This window comes from Silurus meridionalis, chromosome 22 (genome assembly GCF_014805685.1).
Source record: "Silurus meridionalis isolate SWU-2019-XX chromosome 22, ASM1480568v1, whole genome shotgun sequence".
NCBI classification, from domain to species: Eukaryota; Metazoa; Chordata; class Actinopteri; order Siluriformes; family Siluridae; genus Silurus; species Silurus meridionalis.
The window spans coordinates 11,456,338-11,484,032 of NC_060905.1; the positions used below are offsets into that span (position 1 = coordinate 11,456,338).

Sequence of the window (27,695 nt, forward strand, 5' to 3'; positions counted from 1 at the left end):
TCATGAACGCAGGCTGTTTCCAATCTGAATCACATATGAGTTTTATGTAATTCTATTTCCTTGTGTCACCATTACTTATCATTCCTCTTTGCATATGTACAGTGTGATATACTTTATTAACACGTTTCTATTTTTTTTTTCTATAAATATTGCAAAAGTGTTAATAGGTGTTGGGTGTTAAGTGACAACCACTCACCATTAATCCTAATAAAGTCCAGTTAATTAGCTACAGTAAATGTGTGAGGCTCCAGCACTAGCCCTTTGTCGTCAGTAGGGGGAGCAGTTTGGCTCCTGTATAAACTCAGACTAATGCAGATAATGCGATTCACAAGGACTCGCAGCATCTCTCAGGGAGCCACCCAAAAGCCAATGGAGAGAGTGTGCATGCCCGCGATTTGTAAACCTCCACCATACGAGCCGAGCAAACAGTCTAACGAGACCAAGCGGCTCACGACTGCGAGTATTGACGTTATAATGCTCCTGGTTTCCGAATGCACACCGAGAAACTCATAGGATCATAGGAACAATACCAACACACAGCACTGCTGCGGGATCAGTTCAGGAAATAAAGTCCAGTTCGCCTTCATTATGAAGAAGAGCCATCTCGTCAAAAGGGTGAGATTTGAAACAAATTTACTCTGTTATGTTACCTGCAGCCTACTGCTGAAGTCTCATCTGCAATTTGGCCACATTTCGATATTCAGATGTTATGTATATATTAAATCTAGGTTCTTGCTAGTGTTGAAGATATCAATGGGGTTGACCCCTTTGTCTTGCCCTATCTAACATAGAGCATAAAATCTTTTTATCTATGCTTTATCCATATTTGTATAGCAGATAAAGTTTATATATATTTTGTAGTTTTCCCTAATTAATTAAATTGACCACACCCTTAAAGTCCATTTAAAGCAGTGTTCCTCTGTATAATGTTTATAGCAGCACCACAAGCTACAGTTGTGTATGTGGGTTGGGTAAAGTCTTTGTGTAAGAGTTTTCCCAGACGCTCTTATTCTTTTGTTATTTAATACAAGTCCAGCTTTACTTTCCCTCTCCCTCTCCCTCTCTTTCTCTCTCTCTCACTCTCTTTCTCTCTCTCTTTCTCCTTTTTTCTCTCTCTCTCTCTCTTTCTAAAAGGGTGTTCAGGATGCTGCACCTCCGTCCACACAGCCAGACAAAGTGGGCTGGATCCGCAAGTTCTGCGGTAAAGGCATTTTCAGAGAAATCTGGAAAAATCGCTTTGTGATGCTCAAGGCTGACCATCTGTATATTTTTGAAAAAGAGGTGAGTCACAATGAATATACACAATAAATAAGTGGACTATGCAAATGCATAGCAAATCCCTATTCTCCCCTTTTCCCACTTTTTGAGTCCCTTATGCCTGGGGGCCCTATGTAGTTAGGCTCACCATTCTTTCCTAGAGGATTGTGTTGATTTATTTGCACTTAAAATGTATCTGCCCCAAGAACTGGCCATCTACCAGAATTTGGTAGGTGCAGTAAAAGCTTTTGGAACATGGTATGGTAATTATGATTTTGTTTTTGCACAGTGGTGCAGTGAGTCGTGTTGCCGCTCCCAGAGACCCTGGTACAGTCAGGAGCTCAGGTTACTGTCTATGTCTATGAGTTTCTGTATATGCGACCCAAGAAGGTTTCCTGTTAGTTCTCCGGTGTGCTCCCACTTTTAAAAAATATGCCGGAAGGTGAGTCTGTTATTCTAAATTGCCCCCATTCCGAATCTATTCCTGCCTAGTGCTTCCAGGATAGGACGCATCTCCACCCTCATCAGTGATGACTGAGGATTGACTGAAAAATTACTGGTTATTTGGCTGCTTAAAGTTCCGACTAATTATACAATTATTCCTCTTATTCTGTAATTACTATGAAAATATTGTACATAACACTTTACTATTGTAAAACCTCTTGCATCTTGTATTTAAATGTAGACACACATTTAGAATAATTATGATTTATATAAGATAAGATATAACTTTATTAATCCCGAAGGAAATTCTTGTACCAGAGACTGCTCCAACAAAGAATGTAAACACGTAATAGTTATATAGGATATAGTAAACATTATAGTTATAGTTATGAAAAAACAAAAACAAAAAAATGTAGTTTTCTTATTTATAGATACAGATATTTTAGATATAGAAAAAAGAAACATTAAATAATAAATAAACTTTTTTCTCTTGCCTTTTAAAGTGTTGCAGAAATCTCTTATAATGCATTAAGTTTTATGTTTGTAGCACATTTTTAAAGATATGAAAGATTTAAACACATTAGATTGTAATATTATAATATATTACAGACATGTCCTTTATAAAAAAAGTATTACTAAGATGATGCAAATGAGAAGCACAGCGGCTATATCACCGCCCAAAGCGTGACTAATTTTGCAGCTCTGTCACTTTGTGAGAGCCTGTAGGGTTGTTTCAATATAAGAAGGCTCTTTATAGGCGCCCTCTCCTCTTTTCAGTCTGGACCATGCCTTTATTCTTATGATAACTGCAGTTGCATTTTAAAATGTTTCTGCGTGGCCTAGTCCTTACAAGTTCAGCTGCAGCGTTTTGGATTAGGTACAATTGGGAGGACTCACTTTAGGAGATGAAAGACACAGCTGCACCCCTTTTTATGCCGAAGGATCCCCGAAGCTCTGAATGCATGGCCAAGGCCATACACACTTGCACACTTTACACATTTGCAAAACACTGAGCTCTTATCCATCTGCAAATGCTCTCTTCATTTCCAATGTCTCCATGAATGGATGGTTAACAAAATACTAATGAGCCCATAATTAAAATTCTGCAGCTAGTCATTTCTGTGCAGTAAGTGCTAGAGGAAATGGTTTGCTCCATTTGAGTCAAATTGCACTAAACCTATGGTGTTAACATTGCTCACATCATTATTAGGTAATAAAAAAAAAAAAACTAATGAAGTGAGAAAAAGCCATTTATATTTTTAAGGGATCTGCTGTGGCAGTTTGCCGATTGGGATTTTCACTCTTAAAGCATGTGCACAGGATGTGCACTATGTGATGAGAAGCTGCTTTGTGTGATCTAATTATCTTTATTTTATTTATTTATTATTAGGCCTACTAAAATTTAACTTGCCAAACACAGACTGAGTATTGTTTCAAGGCTTAGGCAAAGCAATAGCTTTTGCTTTTTATTGTTAGACATAGAAAGCTCTTAGGTTGGTTTGTGTGGCAGATTTGAATTGTGGTATATATCGCTGTGGTAAAATGATATGAGCACTAATGCAGGTGTTATTTATATCTCTTTCATCTCCTATATACCATTGTTTACATGAAAACCTCTTAAAAGTCAAATTATTATAATGTGCCTGCCTGACAGTGGCATAAATTGTGTTTAAGCCCTATATTACCTTCCATTAGTACCATCTCAGCACTCAAGCACCCATTGCTCATTTTTGCAGCAGCAGAGTGTCTCTGGGTTGCATCATGCTGCTGGTTCTGGCTGTCTCGGTGCCTGTGGGTGAAATATACAGGGTTCTGGATCTTTTGACTGAATGTCAGAATACACTACAAGTTACACTGCTACAGGCTTGTGTTGTCAACATGATTCCAGTGCAAGTAACTATATGATGTATATTCTAATTATTAGGCATAGAGGGAAATGTTACATACCATCTACCTTTGATAACAGGAACCTAGTATTCTTGCTTCATTTGTTTTTTGCATATGAGTTGTACAACAGAGCTGCACCATTTGTCTCACCATTTGTCTCAGCTATTTCCCAAGTGTTAATCTTCAAAAAGTCTATATTCTTTCACCTCTTACAATAAAAATTTTGTTGAAATACTAATTATCCAATTTGACTGTTTGGAAAATGCCATTCTTTTTTCACAATGTTCTCAAAAATGGGATCAAACCTTAATAGAAGCCTATTGAGGCACGGATTACACTGCCCCTGGCTCAGAGGAGAAGCAGAGGACAGGAGAGGACAATTCATGAGTTGCCAGGGTGGGCTGGATACATAAATATGTAAATAAATTATGTTTAAAGTTGTCGTAATCTCATTGCTGACTAGACAAGTGTCAGAATCATAAATTATGTCAGATCTAGCATTTCCAAATGCTTAGAGTAGAAATGTGTATCACACAACAACAGCTGTAGTGTGTCATTTATGCAGGAGACATTATTTGTAGAAAAAAATGTTATCCAGTGTAGCCATTGATGTAGCAGTGTCATTACTCATACAGTGAATCATGCCTTTTACGTTCACGTTACACTAATTTATTTATTTCTTTGAGAGTAGCAGTTGTTTGGGATTAGAAATGTATTACGTAAATGTAATCTATATGTATTTTTATATATATATATATATATATATATATATATATATATATATATATATATATAGAGAGAGAGAGAGAGAGAGAGAGAGAGAGAGAGAGAGAGAGAGAAATTAAATAAAACAATGACTTGGGACATGCAGTTGCAGGGTACATTATGTTGACTACAGATTTGAGCCAAACTAATAGGGGCTTGTTTTATTGCTCCCCTGTGAAGGCTTTCAATATAGACTGTGTGTACATAATCCCACTGCTGTGCTCTGTAAGAGTTTTAAATAAATACTTAAAGACTGGCCACACTTGAGACCCTGTGCCTTTGTTTCCAGGCCTGTGCTCCAAAATCATTGTGATAAATAAATAAAGTACCATTCAATTAACTTTGAAAGGTTTATTTTTAAATGCAGGCCCACTTAGGAAACCTTTATACATTGAGGGGGAAAAGAACCCTTGAAGTACTATCCTCAGGCCCCTGAGGTTGCATGGGTTCCTCTGATGGGCTCATAATTTAAAATGTTACATTTTAATAGGATACAAATCAACAGACTAGTTAGGTAATTCAAGAGTTTCTGTAGTTATTTGATATGTATGGTTGAGCCTGCTGTCTCTCCTGATTCCGTTTTTTTGGGCAGTGAGATTAAAGCCTCCATTAATATGTCCCAGTATATTGCTTCATTGCCCCTTAACCCTTTACAGAGAAATGGCATGGTATTAAATTATAACAATAATAATAATAATTGTTATTATTATTACCATTTTCACACCTATAACACAAAACATATGGAAACAGTATATAGTGTTTCTCAATTACTTAAAAAAAACAAAAAATTTCACTTAACATTTTTTTATTCTTTCTTTCTAATAACGATCCAGACATGTTATAAACCCCATGCAGAGCAAAGCCATAACATGACAATTAAGAATGTGTCTGCTGTCTGCTTTGTCTATTGCTTTTGTTCTTATTTGCAGTTTCCACTTTCGTCCTGAGGTTGGTTGGTTAGCAGGTTATTTTTAGAGGTGGTTAATCCTGGGATCAGGATGGACCCCTGTCTGAAACATTCTGGCCTAACAGCATGGGAGTGAAATATTGATGTGATAGAAAGAACCCTGGTGTCTTCCTCCAGGGAAATGTTGCTCTAAAAAATCATTACCCCCTAAATTCTCTGTGACTGTGTACCCTTACATTTTAACCATGTGAACCCAGTTAAATAGTAGGAATTGGGTCATGTGAATAGTATTGGGGACAGATAATAGAAAACCATGTAGATTTGTTTCTAGTTTTTAATGATAGTGTTTACTCACTTTGTATATTTTATCAAGTATAAGATTCAGGTCTTTATACAGATAGTGTACTTAGTCTGCAGGCTGTTTAATGTGATGGTCCATCAAATCTGACCACTTTGATCTTTTGGACCAAAGCTGCTTACTGATTCCTTGTTGCTTCTTTCTGTTGCTATGGTGAATTGCTTAGTAACCATACAGAATTCAGAGACTGTACACTGTAGCTGCCAGTTTAGCATCTTCCTCAGGTCACCGCAATATAACCGACATAAAGAGGTGATTTTGCTATCTCTTATTCCACCTGCTTCTGTCTCTGTCTCGCAGTGAACCCATGTGATCTTTGCCATGGCCCTCTGGGAATTGTAGTCTCCCAGAGGAGATATTGCGTTCAGGCCCTTTGCTCAGAAGCAATAAATATATCCATTTTTTTCACTTAGCCAGCTTTAATAAGGGCTGACCTGTGTTTAAATGAGGCATTTTCACAGCCATCTCAAAGGCAGAATAATTTGAAGAGCTAAACCAACTGGGAACAGCACTTGTCTTTGTCTGAAACACACTGTCTACCCTCAAGCTGCTGTGTTATATACTGAATTTAAAACAAAAAAAGAAATTCAGAAATGTATATGTATTATGAAGTAACAGTCACTTAAATATTACATACAGAAAACATTGTTTTATAATGCAATTTACTGCATTTAAAATGTTGAGGTTATTATTATTAAAACAGTAATTTTATGATTCAAAAAGTTACATCTGTCTCTGTAAATGTGATGTAAAAATTCTTTAACATGGTGCATGCTGTTTATTTATTTTCATAAACACATCTTGCCTCTTTGGTATTCTTTCATATCCTCTCAGTTATAATGGTCACCCCATCACACACACATTAATCATGTTGTATTTTTGAGGTTCCATTGTCATTTTAAAATGTTGAAAAACTCTTGTTATCTAGACAAACTGTGAAACAGAGACTTATTTCCATTTTGTCTGGTTTTATATTTGTGTTTATGAGGACTGAGCTCCAAGCTTTCCTCACTGTCACAGCATGTGCTTAATGATAACAGAGATCAGTAATTATCCCTGTCCCTCTGGCTGAAGTCAATGTGGCCTGCTGTGCCCCACTATCAGTAAAACAGTCACCATGTGAAAAGAACACAGATGGCTGTCAATTAATCGACACATGAGAAACAACTTGTGCCCTTCTATGTGGATGAGTGGGTTATTTGTGCTCACAGCGAATGCTTTCCCCCCACCTTCTTGCAGATGAAGAATGATGGCAAGACACATGAAGTGTTTGACCTGGCTGAATATGAGCGATCGGAGGAGGTGCGCAAAGCCAAGAATCGCAGCAAGAAGAACCACAGCAAGTTCACTCTGTTGCGCTGCCGGCAGCCAAGGGCTCGTGTAAGTCCTCACCGCACATATACAATGTCATAAGAAAAAAATGGCCATTAGCGAGGAGATGCTAGAAAATCCCAGGTGTAAGGTTCCTTTGTGTTCCAACGGTATCAAGTTACATTGAACTCTGAATGGTAAAAGGTAGATACATGTTCTGCATATCTGTCCTTTTACTAGACTGCTTTCTTATTTATTTCTTATTCACTAAAATAATGACGTTATGGTAATTACAACTGACCAAGACAGACAATCGTATACTCTGGAACTGAAGATGTTTCACCTGCAGCCAGATAATTAAAATCTAATGGTTCTGTTGACAGAGACATAAATTTCTCAGTGCCTCAAGAGCATATTTTTTTTCAGTAGAAGACAGAATTCATAATGAAGTGTAGTCCAGCTCCTGTTTTTGACTGCACCGTATTGCTCTGTCATGACAACAATCCCTCATCCTGAAATATGTCAGCATCTGTCAGTGTATTATCAGTCACTTGGCTCTGAGTCAAGTTATTGTCTAGTCTCTGCATGTAGAATTAGCCCTTGCAACCTCACACAATGCATACTATTATTGGATTTTTTGTGATTTCTGAAAATGTAGTAGAACCATTTAGATTTTTTTTATATTAAAATATTATAGCAAATTATTATTTATTTTTGTTTGTTTTATATACTTACACAGAATTATTTGGAGGAAAGGTTTGTTGTAGTTGATTATGATGTACCTGATTTAACCTCCTAAGACCTGAGCTTTGGTTTGGCTTGCATTTTAGATTTCTTCCAGTTATTTGGGGTTAGGAAGAACCAATAATTATAATAACCATATATTTTCTTTGAACATGAAGCTCTTCTTGGAAAAAAATGATGTCACTTATGTGGACACTCGGTCTGTATCTACAGAAAACAATAAAGACACCATTGTGCACAATGTCCACGTATGTGGACACCCAGGTCGTAGGAGGTTAATAAGGTTTAGTGTGTGTGTGTGTGTGTGTGTGTGTGTGTGTGTGTGTACTGATTAAAGGGAGAATTTTTATAGAACTTAGTATTGCCATCTTTATTTCTTTTCTAAGTGTTTTAATTTAAAACAGATTTAATTTCTAAACTGATGTATCTCCTTTAGCACTAATGCTATTAAAAATACTAATATTTATAGTAATATTTTTCACCAGAACCACACAGTTTATAAAAGTTCTTATTATTGTATTTTTCTCAGACTGCCAATCTTGTGTTCTTGGCTGTTAGTCCAGAGGAAAAGGAGTCTTGGATCAATGTCCTGAACACAGCCATTACAAGAGCCAAGAACCGCATACTGGATGAGGTAAGCTTTCAGGCCTTTAAAAAAATCCCTATGGTGTTCTTTGTTTCTGACTCTTTTATTTTTATATATTTGTTCCCATAATTGTTTGTTGGTCATATGCTCCCACTTCCACCCATTCACTCCAGTGTCTCTTCTGTTTTTCTTTCCTTTTCTCTTCTGTTGCTTTTTTTTTACAGGATCTAACCATATTAATTGACACTTCCAGTTCCCCCATTTTTATTTTTTTTGCATTATTGCTGAATTGGATATATTGCTTTGTGTTTGTAATCTTTTTAGAATAATATGCAAAGCACTTCATCTGATGAAAAATAATTACAAACTGTCATTACTGCCCCCATGGATGTTTCCTTGAAATTTGTTCTAGCTAAGTTTCATTACCATAATCATATGGTCTACAATAAACATGGCTGCTTTGACAGGCAGAAATCAGATGAGGTCAGATTAATAAAGAGGTTAACAAAATTTTCCATCTATTTTTAGACAAAAAAAATGTCCTCCATTACTCCTTAGAGTTATACTTTAAGTTAAGAAAAACCTGCTGACACTTAGATGTTCGCTATGAACTGTGTAATCCCAGTGATGGTAACGCTAAACTTGCTGTCAAAGTGTGAAATGTGAAAGTTCTCCATATGTGAATTTGTACGATCTGTGAATTAATCAACTCCTGTCTGGAGCTCAGAGTATGTGAGCTTGCTATGCCACCTACAGAAAAAACATGTACAATTAATTAGCACTCAGAACCGAATTTAGCCAACTGAATGATGTGTTATGTTTTGCAAATATTTAACCTAAAAGTTAAATAATTATACCTGTTAAAATAAATAACAAACTTTTTTGGCGTTAGATTCTTTACTGCTTTATCTACATTTATTTTATTTTTATTTTTATTTGTTTTTCCTCAGGTTACGATTGAGGAGGACAGCTTGTTGTCTCACCCAACACGTGACCGTGCCAAGATCCCACTTGGGCGACGCTTGCCAACACGGGGTCATCTAATGGCTGTGGTAGGTGGCTTATTTAGCAATGATTTGACCTCAGTCAGAAGTCATTTAATCAGAGAGATCATTTTTGAGCCCTTTGCTCAAGACATTTGGCTACAAATTGTAAGACATTTATTTATTAGTGTGCAAACAAATATATAAGGAAATATGGTATTTAAACCAAGTTTAAACACCTTCCTGTCCTTATAATTATTTAGTAATTGTGAGGATAATTGACGATTCATCCACAGGCCTCAACCTCCTCAGATGGGATGCTGACTCTTGATCTTGTGCATGAGGAAGACGCTGGCATGGAACATGATCATGCTGTGTGGGTAAAGGACCATCGGGGAAACCTTGACCTGTTGGCCCCTGCACGAAGACGTGCTGGCACTGATGTCTCAAGACCGCGAGAAACCTCAGAGGAGGGCAGGGTTAAGACCAGCAGCCTTCCCCGTGAGAGTGAACTTTCCTGGAGCAACAAAAACCAGTCTCAAAGTCCTCAGCATGGGAAGAATCCTGTAGCCCTGGAAATAATTCACAATGGCTCACTGGACAACTCTATGAGTCTCTCAAGTCACCTTCATGACATTATCACCCAGCAACTACAGAGGACCCAAGAACTATTGGCAGAAATCCAGGGGCAAGAGCCCCAAAGAGGACGGATAGGTTGCTACCCCCATCTAAGGGGCATAGACTCTCCAAGGTTGTGCCATTTAAAGTGCTCTGGTTCCCCCCAGTCTAAGAGTTCTAGCTCCCACAGCTCATCTCAAGGGAAAATAACAGACTCTCCCTCCCGAATTAAGACCAAGGATTCACCTAACGCTAGGACAAAGGAATCACCTCATGTCAAAGGAAAGGATTCCCCTCATTCAAAATCCTCAAAGTCACCTCACTACAAGGACCAGTTCCGTTCAAAGAGTGTTGATTCACCTGATTCAAAGGCTTCCTGCTCACCTAGTATGAAATGCTTTGATCTGACCCATATCAAGGGTTCAGAGTCACCCATTTCTCCTGGCAACAGTTCACCCAATTCAAAAACGGTTGAGTCGCCCAGTTTGTGGCTTTTGAGTTCGCCCCATTTTAAAGGAATGAAGGACACAAACACATTCACTGAGTTGCTGGACTGGGAGAGCAAAAGGGCAGCGACGGAACGGTTGCTACAGGAAGCAATCTCCTCTTGGGAGGAAGCAAGGGAGATTTTGGCAGAGGTGAAGGAGCTCCAGGCTAGGCAGAAGCTAGCAGAGGAGAACAAAACACCAGATCCTTTAGCACTCTCACAGGACAGCAAGAATTGAGCAGTCTGACACCACCACACCTAGTCACAATGATGTAAACTTGTTGAACTATTCTAAATAAATGACATGAGAGAGCACAATAAATATATAAATTGCACTAGGAACATTTTGTTTATATTTCCCTACAATTAATCCTCTTGTAACACATTGCTGATAATATTCATTCTTAAATTTCCCTTCAACACCTCAGGCCCTTGTCTTTGCACTTGAAGTTTTTACTGTAAATTGTACTGTACATTGTACCCTTTTTTTAAATTATGTAAAGGTTACATTTCAATCCTAAAATCTTATCAGTATACTACATGAAATGATGTTACTGTATATTGTTTACACCTGGAGTCAATGTTCAATTTGTTTGCAGCAGTTTTAGATGTTACTATGATGCAGATACTCCAGATACAGATATAGACGTTTGGTCATGACACACATGCTTGGTCACAGACCTTTTGACCAAATTGTAAGTTTTTATTTCATTATAATCTTGCAAATGACTGAATGTTAGCAAATGCTTCCAAAATAAAATTAAAATCTATCTCAAAGTAACACTGCATTGTAGTTGTTGTTTAAACACATCAGCCACATGTATTAAACACATCAGCCACATGTATTAAACACATCAGCCAACCTAGCTAATTACAGTTTTACTACTTTCTCAGTATCAACATTAAATTGAACGTTTAGTAGCACACTTCCACCTCCATGTTCAGAGGTCATGTAATGTCATGAATAATGATAGTGATTTTCTCCATGAAAGCATGCTGATCAATGGCATCTTTGTGAGCTGAAGAAGCTACATATAAATTTCATTCGGTTTTTCTGTTTGTTTTTTTATGGAAAGAGTGTAATTAGATGGTTTTAATTACTGTGGATGGGACGGGTTAAAGTAGGGTCAGCTGGATGTACAGCAGTATCTTTAATATACTGTTTATTTGCTCTTTAGTGTGGAAAAAATATTCTTGAAAATTATTCTAATAGCTTGACTAGAGTACTGTATATATTAAAGAACATGCAGTCAAGAATGAGAATCAATTTACAGCTAAATGTTCAGTGCCAGACTAGGTGTGAGTCATAGGTTACTGAATTAACAATTCGGGATTGAGCTGATATTTATGCAGCTTAGTTGCAGAAGGTTTCTCTAATCAAACATTGTATTCCCATCACTCTGCCCATGTGAGATGAGAGTATTAAAGTCAAGAGTTAGTTTAGGTGATAAAATCATGGATGTAAACTCGTTGGCCTTAATCAACGTCCTATTGAGAAGGGTATTCATGAACACAAACACATTTTAATATGAAATTTGATCTCTTATCATTCTGCAAATAGTACATTAACTGATCTTCCCATATCCCCAGTCTGAACCAGTGTTCAGTACTTCAAAGGATTTAAATATTCACCAAATGTGTGTGTTTCCCCAACTAGAATAAATGATTCAGAAGCTAATCCTTTTGACTGTCAACTCACTTCTCTTTTAACTAGCTCCACTTTTACTGGGGCAGGGATTTTCATTTATATTCATTTACAGTCCCTTCCACCACAACCATATATATACTCCATGTTATGATGTGAGATGCACCAGCTTAGAAGGTAATCGATTGAAGAGTGTCGTCTATGGTGTCTCCACCCCTGACATTTTCAGCGAACATGAGAAATCAGTCACTGTATCTGTAAGTGCCTACTCTAAGCTCTATCTATTGATTAATGCTGTAGTTTAGTAAAAAACATGCTAGCTTTTGATTAGTAAAATAAATGTATAGTTTATTTCACATTTGTTATTCATTCATTTAAATGCAATGAACAAAACTATAAACGCAACACCATTTTTCATGAGCTCTAAGACTTTTTCTATATACACAAAAGGCCTATTTCTTTCAAATATTGTTCACAAATCTGTCCTAATCTGTGTTAGTGAGCACTTCTGCTTAGCTAAGATCATCCATTCACCTCACAGGTGTGGCATATCAAGATGCTGATTAGACAGCATGATTATTGCACAGGTGTGCTTTAGGCTGGCCACAATAAAAGGCCCTCTAAAATGTGAAGTTTTACTGTATTGGGTGTCCGGGGGGGTCCGAAAACCAGTCAGTATCTGGTGTGACCACTATTTGCCACACGCAGTGCAACACATCTCCTTCGAGTTGATCAGGTTGTTGATTGTGGCCTGTGAAATGTTGGGCCACTCCTCTTCAATGGCTGTCCGAAAATTATGGATGTTGGCAGAAACTGGAACACGCTGTCGTATACGCTGAAGCAGAGCATCCCAAACATGCTCAATGGATGACATGTCCGGTGAGTATGCTGGCCATACAAGAACTGGGATGTTTTCAGCTTCCAGGAATTGTGTACAGATCCTTGCAACATGGAGCCGTGCATTATCATGCTGCAACATGAAGTGATAGTCGTGGATGAATGGCAAAACAATAGGCCTCAGGATGTCGTCACGGTATCTCTGTGCATTCAAAATGCCATCAATAAAATGCAGCTGTGTTTGTTGTCCATAACATACACCTGCCCAAACCATAACCCGAGCACCACCATGGGTCAATCGTTCCAGAACGTTGACATCAGCAAACTGCTCACCCACACGACGCCATCCACGCTGTCTGCCATCTGCCCTGTATAGTAAAAACCAGGATTTATCCATAAAGAGAACACATCTCCAAAGTGCCAGACGCCATCGAATTTGAGCATTTGCCCACTCGAGTCGGTTACGGCAACGAACTGTAGTTAGGTCGAGACCCCAATGAGGACAACGAGCATGCAGGTGAGCTTCACTGAGACGGTTTCTGACAGTTTGAGCAGAAATTCTTTGGTTATGCAAAACCGAAGCTGTTGCAGCAGCTGTCCGGGTGGCTGGTCTCAGACAATCTTGGAGGTGAAGAAGCTGGATGTGGAGGTCCTGGGCTGGTGTGGTTACACGTGGTCTGCTGTTGTGAGGCTGGTTGGATGTACTGTCAAATTCTCTGAAACACCTTTGGAGACTTATGGTAGAGAAATGAACATTCAATTAATGCGCAACAGCCCTGGTGGACATTCCAATTACACGCTCATTCAAAACTTGCAACATCTGTGGCATTGTGCTGTGTGATTAAACTGCACATTTTAGAGCGGCCTTTTATTGTGCTGTCTAATCAGCATCTTGATATGCCACACCTGTAGGGTGGATGGATTATCTCTGCAAAAAAAGTGCTCACTAACACAGATTTAGAAGATTTGCGAACAATATTTAAGATACATTGGCCTTTTATGTAAATAGAAAACGTCTTAGATCTTTGAGTTCAACTCATGGAAAATGGGGTCAAAAACTATTTTTTTAACATTAAAATATTTTTTTATAATTTTTATTATTAATTTTGTTTAGTGTACATATAAAACCAGCAAGATGCTACATAAAGATAAATGGCAAGCTAGTGGGAAGAGCTGAAGTCTCTATTTTGGGACATATTTGTTGTGATGATATTGTGATGTCCCCTTAGAGCGAAGAGCAACTGCAAATCAATACAAAGTTATAAAACATTTCTATTCTGATGAAGGGTTCTGTTTCATCCACATTTACCAGTGACATCAAAACTGAGGAAGTTTGGAAAAGATTTTGTACCTGCCATTGTTGTTCCCCAGACTTGTGATAAAGAGTGCCTAAGGCCCAACACCTAAGACACTTTATGGTATATGTTTTTGCCTTACATTTTTTCACCTGTGTGTAAAATTCCAGCATTACTATTATGAGCATGTCTCACTGTGTTATCTCAAAGTATTCATATTACAAATACAGAACACTGACCATTCTTTTAAAGAAAGACACATATTATTGCTCTGCATATATTGTGTCCACTTCAAAGAGCTAGTTCAACTTGACTCAGTCATTACATTACTAATGTCCAGGGGCTGGAAATACAATTGGAAGAAGGTTTGCAAATAGGGGTTTGAATTTGTATGCTGTTCTGTATATACAGTATAGACATGTTCATATACAGGTGATATGACTCCATTAGCAGCATATTGTGGTGTGTGTGTGTGTGTGTGTGAGGGAAAGAGAGAGAGAGGGAGAGGTGGTTACATTCCTAACAAGGTTAGGAGTATCCAACAGTTTTGACCTTGTGGGGACATGAAATTCTTTTTTTTGGTTGCAAAACAAAAATAAAATTCAAATTTTTTTATATAAAAAACTGAAAAAAGTGAAAAGAAAATTGGTTACTAATTTGAACTAAGATCTAGGTTTACGTTGCACATTTTGTAAGTTATTAGCCTTATTAAAAAAAAACCTTTATCATGTCATCTGAAGGGATGAATGTGGATAATGTGGACATTTAGAGCCAGAGTAGGATTTGCCATATAGGGAAAAAAATGGCTACTAAAAATGACCCAAATTCACAAATACATCACTCTCACTGCAGCAGAATGAGAAAGGGCCATATGGCATCTCCACTTGAGAGACACTTTGCCTGTGTGCTATTGGGCAGTCAGATTTTTACCTCATTAACATCATGCACTATGGGAAGCAAATGCTACTACCACAATTGGCATAAAATACATGGTGGAAAATCTACATAATTTTTTCCTGGTACATTTAGCAAGCAGAAAATAAAGAAAAAAAAAAGTTTGAAAAAAATAAAAATTCCAGGCTTCCATTTCACATGGAGTATAACAGTACACAGTCACCAAAAGCAATGGAATAACAAAAAAAAAACTGTAAAAAACTACCATAGTTCTGAATTGTGAAGACAACAGCTTACTGAATTGTATTTTATATAAATTCCATTTCAATTCATGGAAAACCAAATTTGCAAGTTGGCATTCTATTATTTACATCATTGCATCTCTCTGTGTAATACTGATAAGCAATTGAACCGATCACAGAACATATAACTGCACTACTGTTACATGAGGCAGCTCATGGCTTTTACCTCAAGGAGCCAGTTTAAGGAATCAAGACTTGTCAAAACTGTAGAATTGCTTTATTCTATGTAGAATTGTTATGACTGCCTCAGCAGAATAGCAAGTCACAAGATGCCAGTGGTTCTGTATTAATGTCTGTGTTCATACGCTAACTAAAACAGCCCTATTAATTTTTAGTACTGTTACAATTAAATGTTTTGTCCACAGTCATTATATTATAATGTAATAGCCATTATTTTTCTGTTGGGTGATTTATGAGATCCTGTCTATCCTTGGAATCTGCTGGTTTTTATGACCATGCCTCAAACATGAGAATCTAGAATTCTAAAAACATCTAGAATTACAGAAAAGCAGTAGCAAGCATTAATAATGAATTCATTTATGATAGCATGGGTTGTGTTTGGAGCCCAGTGGGTAAAAATCGTTCTCATAGTGTGGCTAATTATAGCTTCAAATAATTTTGACCACATAATAGTATATTGTGCTAGGAAGAGATGTTTCCTGGTTCAGTGGTACTTGAAAAATTCCAAAATTATCTTCTAAATAAATACTGTGTCAACATTCACAATAGACGTGTGCTGTTATTCAAACCAATATAAAATTAATATTAATTCAATTAAATAAATATTTAAATAAGTATAAAATTAATATAATATCAAATGTGATCATATATTCACACAGTAAAATACATTTAAAGGGCAGCGAGCTTTATTTAGCTGCACCTTACATATCCTCCACCCAGTGACATTAACACAGTCGCACAAACATGACCTACTAATCAAAATAAATTTCAGGATTACATAATAAAGCTTCTTGCACCACATTACATTTTAATTCCTGAGAGCAGCTGCATGATCACTGAATTTATGTTAAAAGAGCAGCTTCACACATTTTTTTCATTTATTTGTCATATATATTAAGAGATTGATTTGTTTGCACAAGAAATCCTGGCGGAAATCCTGGAGATGTACTGTTTCACTATTTAATTGTCACTCAGTTGGCTAAATTATTAAATGTTCATGTTATTTGTAAAGCTCTCACCCATATACTGTATAACATGTTGCCATGTTTTGTGACTGCTTTGTATTTTATGCTGTAATTTTGACTTTTAGCAGCTGTGTGATTGTAAAAAGCTGAAATTTTGGCTTAATTAAGAGGAGGTTTATGGTGGCGTTTCTATATATAATATATATAAAAAGACACATTTGAGCTTGGGTTATATATGTTTCCCTTGGGATAAGTGTAGATGCTGTCACACAACAAAAGCCAAAGAGTGTTCATCAGCTGCTGAACGGTCCTACTCCCCCTTTATGCATTGCCCTCCATATAAGGCTTCTACAGGATCGGACCTTCTGATTGGACAGCTTTTGCTCTTCAGGCGAGGCAGTGGGGTCGGAATAATGAATTCATTTATGATAGCATGGGTTGTGTTTGGAGCCCAGTGGGTAAAAATCGTTCTCATAGTGTGGCTAATTATAGCTTCAAATAATTTTGACCACATAATAGTATATTGTGCTAGGAAGAGATGTTTCCTGGTTCAGTGGTACTTGAAAAATTCCAAAATTATCTTCTAAATAAATACTGTGTCAACATTCACAATAGACGTGTGCTGTTATTCAAACCAATATAAAATTAATATTAATTCAATTAAATAAATATTTAAATAAGTATAAAATTAATATAATATCAAATGTGATCATATATTCACACAGTAAAATACATTTAAAGGGCAGCGAGCTTTATTTAGCTGCACCTTACATATCCTCCACCCAGTGACATTAACACAGTCGCACAAACATGACCTACTAATCAAAATAAATTTCAGGATTACATAATAAAGCTTCTTGCACCACATTACATTTTAATTCCTGAGAGCAGCTGCATGATCACTGAATTTATGTTAAAAGAGCAGCTTCACACATTTTTTTCATTTATTTGTCATATATATTAAGAGATTGATTTGTTTGCACAAGAAATCCTGGCGGAAATCCTGGAGATGTACTGTTTCACTATTTAATTGTCACTCAGTTGGCTAAATTATTAAATGTTCATGTTATTTGTAAAGCTCTCACCCATATACTGTATAACATGTTGCCATGTTTTGTGACTGCTTTGTATTTTATGCTGTAATTTTGACTTTTAGCAGCTGTGTGATTGTAAAAAGCTGAAATTTTGGCTTAATTAAGAGGAGGTTTATGGTGGCGTTTCTATATATAATATATATAAAAAGACACATTTGAGCTTGGGTTATATATGTTTCCCCTTGGGATAAGTGTAGATGCTGTCACACAACAAAAGCCAAAGAGTGTTCATCAGCTGCTGAACGGTCCTACTCCCCCTTTATGCATTGCCCTCCATATAAGGCTTCTACAGGATCGGACCTTCTGATTGGACAGCTTTTGCTCTTCAGGCGAGGCAGTGGGGGTCGGAACAATGTGTTCATGCATGAGCTTTAGGCTGTGTGACATGTATGTTTATAAATGCAGAGATTCACTCTATATAGAATTTTAATTTTGAGTTTTATTATTTATGAAATGTAAAAATATATATTTCATTCTTTCAACATTGCATCAGCTATAAGCTCTGGAAAGCTAATGTACACCTGCCCTGCTTACAATTCATCATATGCACATGTGCTTCCCATCATCACAAAGCCCTGTGTGTTTGCATTGGCAGACATGGACATGCAGGTGGATAGAAGGTTGAGTAATTGTACACTAGGCAAACTAGTATGCAAATATCATTCGTTAAACTGGAATTCTAAACCACATTTCACTACAGGCTTTTTAGGTTAGTGTGGAAAACCAGTTCTAAATAGGAAGCCACGGCCTACCTTTCAGACCTAAGCCAACAGTGTATTAATAATCTGCAGTGTGATTAATTCCCACATGCCATTCTTATTGCAAACCACTGTCACTTGGCCTGGAATAGACAGCATCTGATAAGAGCTGTATGTTACTCTTCATCTCTGTAAAACAGATGCACAATGTGTTCTCACACACTCTTTCATGTCATGAGCTGAGCAGTGGGATGATTTTGTATAAAAATATTCTCCTGCTCCATAAGTGACAGCTGGTGGAAGAGCTCCTCCAAGTGGTCATCAGTATCAGATACAATACAACCATAATTTATAATCTTGTGTCTAACCTTACACCTACACTGGTGGCCTTAATAACACATTAATAAGCATCACATGATTCTTTTTATAAAATAATGCTGAATGATTGACTTGAAAACATGGCTAGTCTTCATTTTTGTTACCAGCTGCTAGAAATCTGTTATATTTACATTATAAAAAATTCTTTACACTGCAGATTTAATGAAATGTTGCTGTAAATAATACAGTTCTGTAAATCCCCCATGTTATTTTTGATTAAATACTAAGTGCTCTCATGAAAACCAGAAACACAGTGTTAAGCTGAGCGTTGGGTGTCGATGAGGAAGCAACAGATCAGCTGGCGTCAAAACCAAACTGCAACATGACATCCCAGCAACTATTGTCATCTAACAGAAGTGCTTTTTTTTTTTTTAAGCTCTAATTGGCCTCAGAACGGGTGTTTTAAGAGAATACACCTCATGAAACCTTGAAGACTACTATAATTAAACAAATTTCACAGAATACCCAATAGTCCAAAAGTAAGTGGACTTTGATTTATTTATATAAAATAATGACTATTGTAATGCATATCTAAAAGTCAATGATACCACTACACTTTACAGTAAATTATTTAGAACCCTACACTATTTCAGTACAATGGAAGACATTTCTTTAGGAACACAGAGCAACTAAACTATGAATTTCAGACAAGCAGATTAGCAGGTAAAATTACTTGTTGCAAGGTCTACTGAATATTAGTCACCTGACAAACAATTCCAGTAAAGGGAGAAAATAAATGCAAATAAATGCTAGGTCACCGTCTTCTACAAATATCTGACTGTGGCAGTGTTATAACTTCATCTTGTACCTAGCAAAACTTGTTCTATCACCAATACTGCTGAATGCAGTTAAGAAACTGGGTCTAGAGAAAATCATTTATAATAAATCCTATTTGAAGTTTTCCAACTGTATTAATGACACAAATGTTAGCAAATGCTCCAGCAGACTTATGAGTGGTATCTGAAAACTCATATTGCCTAAAAGAGAAAAACAAATACCAGGGGATACTGTGTTGCATTGGTGAATCAGGTATTAAGATTCCTGAGATGTTCTCCTGCAATCATTTCAGAAAATCAACCCTATTTCCAGGGAGTGGGTTTTCCTTTTCCATGTAGAATTTGACATATTGTACAGTGAAACCTTTAAAAGAGTGTATAAGAAGCTGCTGGCCATCAACAAGCATGTGAAAAGAGGCGTAGGTAACTCCTTAAAGCCTCACCTTATAATTCAGTTATGTATGTTTTAAGGAAACTAGTTAATAATTACAGTAAAGTAAATTGAATATGTTTGTGGTTCTAAAAATAATATCACTTTTATCATTATTGTCTCTCAAGCAATTCACATATGGAATAAATAACTATTGTTTTTGAGAATAGTAGATGCCAGCTTTATTTCTTATTAATGTGTGATTTATATGCATGAAATTAGTAAATAGATATTTGGATTTGGAATGGGTTTATTTTCTGTTCATGATTCATACTTTCGTATCCATATAAATAGAAAATTAGAACTTTAATACACAATTATTAGAGGCGTATGGTACTATTTACTGAACCCTTGAAGTGCATTCTCTGTTAACAAAAACAATTAACTTGCATATTAGTGTGCAAGGATCAATGAATTGGACAGATTTCAGAAAAAGCTACACATTGAAAAAGTTCCCTAATGTTGGCTTGTTGCTCGCCTTACTGCTGCAACCCCAATTTTATGTTTATCTGGATGTGACATGAGTTACTCATTACTGATTATCTAAAGTAATTACAGATTTCATATTTTCATAAAAAAAGGACCTCTGTGGTACTTACAATCCACCACAGCCAAAGACTAGTCACATTTATCTTACAGCTCACTGTATTTAATTTTCTCAGTGTGTTATGTTGTCACTGTAGCAGTTTCAGCCGAAATTTCTAGTTTCTGTGGGCCAGCTTAGTATCTCCTGCTAAAGCTCCCCTCTTGTTGTGATGTACCTAGGATTGATAAGTGTTGGACTTATTTTCTGCCATTGTAATTGTTTTTTTCAAATAATAGTGTAGACAAGCCAGAACCTTACTCAATTGTGATTTATGCTTCCTTCGAAACAAGCTTTAGAGGTTTATTACAGTGATGTATAGTAGTAAATCTACTCATTTAATTTAATTTTAATCAAGCAGGTTATATTTTTTTAGCTTCCCACCAAACATGGCAGTAAATGGACTGATTGCTCTAAATTGCATGTAGGTGTGAATGGTGCCCTCTGACATGCAGAACTGGCATGCCATCCTCAATATATTCATCGCTCACAACCAGTGCTTCTGGTATAAGATTAAACCAGAATGAAGCAGTTAATGAAGATTAATGCATGGATACATACAATCCATAATTATAAACATTTGTTTTTTCATGCATTGAATTACCTGCTTTGTTGGAGAAAACAGAACTATTACCACAGTTCTCTTGATACTGTTCTTTAACAAGAAATACACATCAATGTAATAAATTACTAATGAGAAATATCATAGGTCCACCCATACTCTACACTACAGCACTCCCTATTGGCTTAAAAGACATTCCCCAGCTCTTGAGTTATTCATGGATTTGTAACCCTGTATGCTTTGCTCTTGTGTGCTTTAAACAATCCACACCCACTTTCCACTAACCCAATACTGAAAGCATATGTATTAATAAATAACTAATAGGTTGTGTACAGATGGCAGCTCTATATACTATTAAACACAGCAGACTGCCTTCAGAGGGGCTTAAGGCCACACACAGCAGGAGCTGGTTAAGATATCATGGGTAGGGTTACTTACAAAACCTTTTTTAAAGGCACCAAAACATATAGCGAGTCAAAAGAACTCGTTGTTTATTAGGCAACTACTTCATAGGAACAGTTTTTGATCACATAGAAGTTTTAAGAACTACAAAAAAAGCAAATAGTCGCAAATGCACAATACTTTGTTTTTAAATGAAAATCTATTTAACTCTATTAGAAATATAGCATCATTTTAATATACACTAGTGAAGGATTTTTTTTTTCCTAAACTAATTTGAGCTGAAAAAGTGGCAGACAAGTGGCAAACAAATTTACCATTTAGTTTTCAGACCAGGCCAGACAATGAATGCACTATTACATGGTAATAAACTTGCTAAAGCAAATTATTCTCATCAGCCTTACTCTGAGGGAAACAAATGTTTGAACATCAATAGCTGTAGAAATTATTCATCTTTAAGAATTTCTCATATGCTCCAGAAAATTACTGGATAAAAGAAATTAGAGCTTCACCAGATCATATATCTTAAACCATGACTTTTTTGTGTTTATTTTTTGTTTTCTAAAAATTGGGGGAAAAAATAAAATACAGAAACAAAAAAACGAAAGCAAACAATAAAACCAAACAAAAGTTATTCCCTCCAGGGGGGGTGGGTTTAACTCACATGACCAAAAACACAGCCAAGTAATGAGATAAACAAAAACCCAAAACAAAACAACTTATAGTCTTGGACATATGAGAATTAAAACAATTAATCAATGAGCTTCATTTATATAAAAAAAAAAAAAAAAAAAAAAAAAAAAAAATATCACAGCAAACAAAACAAACCCACAGTCACACTAGCACTGACCAGTTGGAACATACACTATATACTGTACATATTGCCATACGAACATTAGTTTAAAGGTACTATTCTATAAAATATCCCCGACAAAATGTATAAACTAACCCGTTTCCACACCAAGACATAGGATTAAAACTTCTTAAGGGTACTAATTAATCAAAAGCCATTAAGCCTGATCATTACATGAAATTTTCAAGCAATGTCCCTCTTTAAACAAAATAAAACCTTGCTAAGGACAAAATAATTCAAAGAAAACTTAATATAGAAGAAATGATTAAATGCTTATATTAAATGGTTTCTGTTCATTTTAACAAGGTGTCCTGTCTGTGCTTAAAAACCCAAAGACCAACTCCAATTAAAATAGGTTAGAATCCTGTCAAAATGTTTATACTACACACCAACCCCCTCCCTCGTTTTCAGATCATTTACATCACATTTACATACATCGCACTCTGCGCTGCCTATTTAAACAAGCCTAAAGGTGGCTTAGAGTGAACCAAGAGGGGGCATCCCTTACAAAGACCATGTGCCATGGGCGATATCTTCTGCATGGATTGGTCAATCCTGGACCACAAGTGCTGCTAGTTGGAGATCACTGGCACTATGCTCCATAGTGGGCCGAGACTGAGGCTGCCCGGAGAGGTAGATGAGGAGCAGGCCGATTCTTGGAGAAATTCTTTGAGGAAGTCACTGGCAGGTGGAGCACGGGCTAAACAATTAAGTTTATACTTTACAGACCAGCGTTGCTTTGTTATTTCACCTAGCAGTATTTATGTCACAGCGTGGAGACACACCATAACTACCCATGGACCTCTCCCTTCCCACCAGTCAGCCATGATGACGAGATTCTCGTGCTGGGACAAAAACTCGGAATGGCTATAAATGAATTATCAATAAACCCCTTTATATAGCATATGTATTTATCAAAAGAAAACATTTAGCCTCTACAGTGATATATCTATTGTATACAAGAAAAAAAAAAATCTGCAAGATCACACATTTTCAAAGTTGTTCAACAGACACATAGGGTTAGTCGTCATCATCATCATCATCTTCACCCTCATCTTCTGCATCTCTCTTTCGCTTCTCCCCCCGAACCGCTGCCTCCACTTCTGAAACACACAATCCACAAGAGTCATATGAGAGCAGAAAACCTGTTGCTTGATTCATCAAAACCACTAAAGATTGTAAAACGAAATCGGCGAATGATTTATACTTACCCTCACCTTCCTCCTCTTCTTCTACATAGTCGTCATCATCCTCTTCATCCTGTTGCATACAAACAGAAGCAGTACATAATTTTAAGTAAATGAAATGTAAACTGTGTTTAAAATACTAAGATGGCATTCAATAGCATTTTTAACCTATACTTTACCTGAATATCATCTTTCATCAGGTAGGACAGCCCAACCTCTCCACTCTCCGATTCTTCATCATCCTCCTCCTCCTCATCCTCATCATCCTCATAATCACCAACAGGTCCAGCTCCCTCCTCACCATCCTCATCCTCTTCTGAGCCGCCACAAACTTGAAAAAAGCAGCATTAAATTAACTTGTTTTACTTTAAGTGTAAAACTGTAACAGGATCACATTTTCTAGATCCAAACAGTGTATGTATGTATGTGACTGACTCTTTCTTCTAAAATCCACTCACCATCACCATCACCATCATCTTCTGAGTCAGGAGCCTCATTGTCCTCTGCGTCAAAGCCATCCAGGTATGTGACCTGAGGCAGGAGCTCAAAAATGCTCTCTCTGTACTCCTCCAATGTTGTGATCTCGCAGTTAAAAAGGTCCAGGCTTTTTAAATTCTTCAGGTTTTGCTGAGGGTCACAAGTGTAAAAAAATATATATCAGCCCTGAATGTGCTCAGTATAATTAAGAATAGTTGCATAATGGGCAATTTGCTTTGCAATGGTTCGCAGTGTGAGCATCTGAGCTGTGCGTCATCATGCCGATACATTTGTGAAATGTATTAAGAGGCGGAGATGATTTGTTTTTGTTGTATAATGTAATGCCCTGCTTTTGAACAATAACTTGTCACTATTAGAACAGCACCAAGAGCATAAGCATAGTTTGAAGATGCATGATATATTTAAACAAGAATGTTAGAAGAGCTATGTCCCTTACCAGAGCTTCCACTGTGCTGAGTTCTTTAATCTTGTTGCCACTCAGGTTTAGATATGTCAGATTAGGGCATTTCTCTGCAAGGATCTCCAAAGAGCCTGAAATGTTATTGTCACTTAGCTCCAACTGTATAAGAAAAAAAACAAAAACAAAGAAACAATACATTTGCATAACTTTATATATTCCACCAGACATTTATGAAAATGTAATTTAGTAAAATATAATTCATTTACAATGTAATATTTGTGTGACTTAATTACATGTGAACATTTCTGTAGGACATTATTGCAAACAGCAATCATAGAAGTGCAACATACTTAATTTTTTCATACATTTTTACTCAAATCAGGTGTTCCAATACTTCCATCCTACCTTTCTTAGTTTGGGCAGTGATGGCAGCATAGCCAATGATGTGAGACCAACATTAACCATGCTGAGGAACTCCAGCTCCTTGAACTCATCCGTGAGCCCCTCAATCTCTCCATCACTCGAGCGGCAATTGTCCACAACCAGCTCTGCCACCTGAAGCAAGAGGAAGGCTGTATATAAATTTCTGAAAGAGGTGAGTGCACAAAATCCAATGAACTATAATGTACAACTTCCATAAGAGGTAAATGAGATGGCAATTTTGCCTAAAAGATCACACCAATACTTTCAAATACATTTCCTCAAAACATTGAATAAGTTAATATACGACGATGAGCAAAGATTTTCGCATTTTCCAATTAGCTGCAATAAATAATTGATTGAACTGATCAGAAGCGTCTTCATGCAACTTGTCATGTCATGATCATTTTACTGCAATGCATCTGATATGACATTTTCCTAAATGTGATGAGTGATTGTCATTTATACTTTTTGAAGAATCTTCAAATTGTCTCAAAAGCAGTCATCTAAAACAGGTACTCTTAAAACAATGAGTAAAATAAGCATGAAAGTGCTTCAGAAATATTCTGTAATATTTCTGTACTGCATCCAACATTGGCATCAGCACCACCTACAGGTGAACGAGGTGAATAACTACTGTACCCGCCAATGTTTCAACAGAAGGCGCTCTAGATTAGACATGGGCGTTCACAAACTACTTTTACTGGAAATACACATCCTCATACCCGATTTGTTAACCATGTCACTATATCGGTTTTTATATAATATATATATATATATATATATATATATTAAAAAAAAACAACAAAAAAACAAACATCAACCATTGCAGGTTAGTCTGTACTTTAATACTACTAAACATAGCAGGGAGAGGTGTGTGTGCGCGCGCGCGCCGCCTCGCCATCTGCCACAATCCATCACAACCCAACAAAAGATAGTCGAAAAACAAAAAATGTTATTTTAATATAGACATGCCTGTCGAATGTATGCACATATGTAGTCCTGTGGTTGAGCGAAAGCGAAACCAGGTTATATAACACCGCCATGGTTTTATAAACATGGAGGCAGAAATGCCACCTGGTTCTTTAAAGGACTTCGTGAAAAGTCCGATTTTCGGCACGCGAACTCAATCCTCAATCCGGGTATTTTTTTTATTGCTCTTCACCGTGGGTGTTCAGGAGGACCAAAAAAAAAGAATCGGTGTTTTGTGCTGGTGAAACTCAGTCGGAGGCGCCGTACATCCGCCATTCGCGAACTGAGGCGACAAAATGCCGTTGCGCTCCTTCTTCTACACTCTGCCTCACACGCTGTCTCGCGCGCGCGCTCTTTCACACATATACACTCGCGCGCACGCACACACACACACACACACACTCGGAGAGGCGCCACAACACGACATAGACACACACATATACACAGCCGAGGCTTTAACGATTATACAAGACGAGAAAAACACGCAGTAAAGCGAACAGTGAGTGAGTGAGTGAGCGAGCTCTGAGCCTCAGTGAGGTTCGCATGGTGGTAGGTTTGCTGAGGAACAGCGGCAGCGTGTGAACGTGTGTAGTGTTGAAGAGTTGGAGACCAAGATGTCCGCCTCGGAAGACCATACCGCTCTCTCTCTCTCTTCATGACTAGGTTCGAGAAGCCATAGTGAAATAAGAAGCCGCCAGAGATCAACTACAAATCAACTTTACTCGATCGAATACTCGGAGTAAAATAGTATATACTTGTGATCAACAACCTGAAACGTGTATAAAAAACATGTCGTTTATTAACGGCTTCATGGGCATTAACGTGTATTTACAGCCGGACGGCGGCATTTCAGACTGTCCGATTAACTCGTAATTGAAGTAGACACCGTGTATAGAGGTAATTGTGGATATAGATAATAATCAAAATACACAGAGTGATGGATATATATATATATATATATGTATTTATTAAATTTATGGGGCAACTATATCACTTTCCGAACGTCAGCAGAACGACTATATGAACTACCAGCGCAATGACGAACAGGAGAGTAACGGACTCACATCGAGTTAAACACCGAGATAACTGGGCTTCAAAAAAGACTTCATAAATGTTATATTTCTTTACAACAGGATACAATCTGTTAAAATGTAAACCTCCTGTGTGTAACTGCATCCTCCCGAGCCCCGTGTGGAGTGTAACTGCAGAGCACTCCTGAGTGGAGTCAGTCACTCAACTCTCCGACACACAGGTTGCGATCGAACATCATTTTCCGGGGGGGAGAGGGAAAAAACAAATAAATAATTAAAAGTCCAAAAAGATCTTACCTCCGCTGGAGTTCGGTTCCTCAGCTCTAAACTGATTCTCTTCTTCATTTCCATCGTGTGAGGAGATCACGCACTGGACGAGAACGGTCCAAAAAATATATATATAATTGTGAGAAACTCCAAAAGCGCGAACCCACAGCTCAGCCTTCTTCAACGTCCACTGTTCTCTAACTGATCCTCCATGATACCTCGCAGCCAACCCCCTTTCCGAAGCCCCGCCCACTCCACAGCGCGATTGGTCGCCTGGGTGTTTGCGCGCGTGAGCGGTGCGCGAGCGTGCCACTCAAACCGCGCAGCCTGCTCCACACAGCCGAGCTGCAGCGACGAAGGCGATTGGCTGGAATTGCGCGCGCAGTAAAATTAGACGGGTTGGTGCGCGTGTCTGTAGGAAAGAGCTTAACGTTCCAAACACGCCCCCTATGTGTTCTGATTGGTCCCTGACCGTGTCACCTATATACACTTCTAATACACTCCCAATAGCCAACATCGATTCATATCACACTGATAGTTCATAAAACGGATTAGGGATATTCAATGACGTTTAATACACAGACCAGATCTTGTGTTATTGTGTTACTTAATTAATCTGTCAATCAATCAATCAATCAACCAAGCAAACAACCATTAAATCAATACATCTGTAAATCAATCA

At 37.3% G+C, this 27,695-nt stretch overlaps 2 protein-coding genes across 5 annotated transcripts; one reads left to right on the plus strand and one right to left on the minus strand.

Moving 5' to 3' along the window:
- Positions 1-340: 340 nt before the first annotated feature.
- On the plus strand, positions 341-11,128 carry plekho1a (pleckstrin homology domain containing, family O member 1a). Of its 2 annotated transcripts, none has more exons than XM_046834297.1 (6): positions 341-615; positions 1,135-1,281; positions 6,858-6,998; positions 8,203-8,307; positions 9,210-9,311; positions 9,539-11,128. In XM_046834297.1, exons 1-6 carry the CDS (start codon positions 589-591, stop codon positions 10,583-10,585), a joined length of 1,569 nt encoding a protein of 522 aa, XP_046690253.1. In that variant the 5' UTR covers positions 341-588; the 3' UTR covers positions 10,586-11,128. The 2 variants fall into 2 exon arrangements, with proteins under 2 accessions (XP_046690253.1, XP_046690254.1); XM_046834298.1 differs by having other exon boundaries at positions 1,144-1,281.
- An 11,984-nt stretch (positions 11,129-23,112) lies between these two features.
- anp32e (acidic (leucine-rich) nuclear phosphoprotein 32 family, member E) lies at positions 23,113-27,263 on the minus strand. Of its 3 annotated transcripts, none has more exons than XM_046835347.1 (7): positions 27,044-27,263; positions 24,729-24,878; positions 24,360-24,482; positions 23,890-24,052; positions 23,605-23,756; positions 23,450-23,498; positions 23,113-23,341 (listed from the first exon to the last, which is right to left on the minus strand). In XM_046835347.1, exons 1-7 carry the CDS (start codon positions 27,095-27,097, stop codon positions 23,259-23,261), a joined length of 774 nt encoding a protein of 257 aa, XP_046691303.1. In that variant the 5' UTR covers positions 27,098-27,263; the 3' UTR covers positions 23,113-23,258. The 3 variants fall into 3 exon arrangements, with proteins under 3 accessions (XP_046691303.1, XP_046691302.1, XP_046691304.1); XM_046835346.1 differs by having other exon boundaries at positions 23,884-24,052; positions 27,044-27,259; XM_046835348.1 differs by lacking the exon at positions 27,044-27,263 and adding an exon at positions 25,719-26,026 and having other exon boundaries at positions 23,884-24,052.
- Between the last annotated feature and the right edge of the window lie 432 nt (positions 27,264-27,695).

Excerpts from the sequence above, each read along its gene's own strand:
- plekho1a (XM_046834297.1), top strand. The coding sequence starts at position 589 with ATGAAGAAGAGCCATCTCGTCAAAAGG. Across the intron at positions 616-1,134 it reads AGAGCCATCTCGTCAAAAGG|GGTGTTCAGGATGCTGCACC; the intron begins GTGAGATTTGAA and ends TCTTTCTAAAAG. Across the intron at positions 6,999-8,202 it reads GCCGGCAGCCAAGGGCTCGT|ACTGCCAATCTTGTGTTCTT; the intron begins GTAAGTCCTCAC and ends TATTTTTCTCAG.
- anp32e (XM_046835346.1), bottom strand. The coding sequence starts at position 27,097 with ATGGAAATGAAGAAGAGAATCAGTTTAGAGCTGAGGAACCGAACTCCA. Across the intron at positions 24,053-24,359 it reads TCAGCACAGTGGAAGCTCTG|CAAAACCTGAAGAATTTAAA; the intron begins GTAAGGGACATA and ends TGTGACCCTCAG. Across the intron at positions 23,342-23,449 it reads AGAAGAGGAGGAAGGTGAGG|AAGTGGAGGCAGCGGTTCGG; the intron begins GTAAGTATAAAT and ends TGTGTGTTTCAG.